Source organism: Limulus polyphemus, unplaced genomic scaffold (genome assembly GCF_000517525.1).
Source record: "Limulus polyphemus unplaced genomic scaffold, Limulus_polyphemus-2.1.2 Scaffold8798, whole genome shotgun sequence".
Lineage (NCBI taxonomy): Eukaryota > Metazoa > Arthropoda > Merostomata > Xiphosura > Limulidae > Limulus > Limulus polyphemus.
The window spans coordinates 26,330-27,714 of NW_013674408.1; the positions used below are offsets into that span (position 1 = coordinate 26,330).

Here is a 1,385-nt window from a genome sequence, read left to right on the forward strand (position 1 = left end):
AAAATATATAAAGCTAATTAAGTCACTTATTGTAAATGTTCTGTTGTTTGGTTAGTGGAAATATATAAAGCTAATTAAGTCACTTATTGTAAATGATCTGTTGTTTGGTTAGTGGAAATATATAAAGCTAATTAAGCTGCTTATTGTAAATGTTCTGTTGTTTGGTTAGTTAAAATATATAAAGCTAATTAAGTCACTTATTGTAAATGTTCTGTTATTTGGTTAGTGGAAATATATAAAGCTAATTAAGCCACTTATTGTAAATGTTCTGTTGTTTGGTTAGTGAAAATATATAAAGCTAATTAAGTCACTTATTGTAAATGTTCTGTTGTTTGGTTAGTGGAAATATATAAAGCTAATTAAGCCACTTATTGTAAATGTTCTGTTGTTTGGTTAGTGGAAATATATAAAGCTAATTAAGCCACTTATTGTAAATGTTCTGTTGTTTGGTTAGTGGAAATATATAAAGCTAATTAAGCCACTTATTGTAAATGTTCTGTTGTTTGGTTAGTTAAAATATATAAAGCTAATTAAGCCACTTATTGTAAATGTTCTGTTGTTTGGTTAGTTAAAATATATTAAGCTATATAATACAAAGTAGTTCAGATCTTACAAATATATTTTTTCCCTATTTGCCCGATGTTTGATTTCTCTTCAATACTCACATGGTCAATGTGGAACTCTCGACCACTGCCGATTAAACAGCTGTGAACGATGACAGGCAGGTAAATATTTTTTTTATTTTTCAGTTTTATCTGGAATCATGGTAAGCCTTGTGACCCCCAGATATTTGTTTTGTAATCATATAAGCAGCCACTGATATTGAGATGGTTTTTACCCAATACTCTTATAAGGATGACACTGTATATATAGTTCAAGGTGATGAAAGATGATGATGATGATGGAATAAGCAGCATATCCTTGTTTGTACTTAGGTAACACATAGATATTAGTATCTTCCTACGCCATGTCAAGTCTTACAGAGACGGAGATTAACCACATAAAGAAGCATGAATGTAAACATTACCTGGATGTTTATACGTTTTTAGCATCTTTGTAATTACTAATGTTTCCATAGACTTGAGCTGCAATCATTATTATGAGGCTTTTGGGTTTATCACTAAATATGGTTGTATGGGCCAGAAAAAATGGTTGACGCATATTATGGTGAGAAGAGTAACAGTCAAATGTTCTACTGATTATTGTGATTCTGACGTCAGAACGGCTAGTTCACCAATATAAACATCACTAAAGTAGAGAACTGGTGAGTAGAGTAACAGTCAAATGTTCTACTGATTATTGTGATTCTGACGTCAGAACGGCTAGTTCACCAATATAAACATCACTAAAGTAGAGAACTGGTGAGTAGAGTAACAGTCAAATGT

At 31.2% G+C, this 1,385-nt stretch overlaps 1 protein-coding gene across 1 annotated transcript in view; it reads left to right on the forward strand.

Annotated features, from left to right (window-relative positions):
• The window catches only part of LOC106475558 (transducin-like enhancer protein 1), an 18,074-nt gene extending 17,289 nt beyond the window's left edge, over nt 1-785 (forward strand). Inside the window, exon 5 of the mRNA XM_013936237.2 lies at nt 706-785. Coding sequence (XP_013791691.2) covers nt 706-770 — 65 coding nt within the window. The 3' untranslated portion in view covers nt 771-785. The remainder of the gene's footprint in view (nt 1-705) is intronic.
• The last annotated feature ends 600 nt before the right edge of the window (nt 786-1,385 follow it).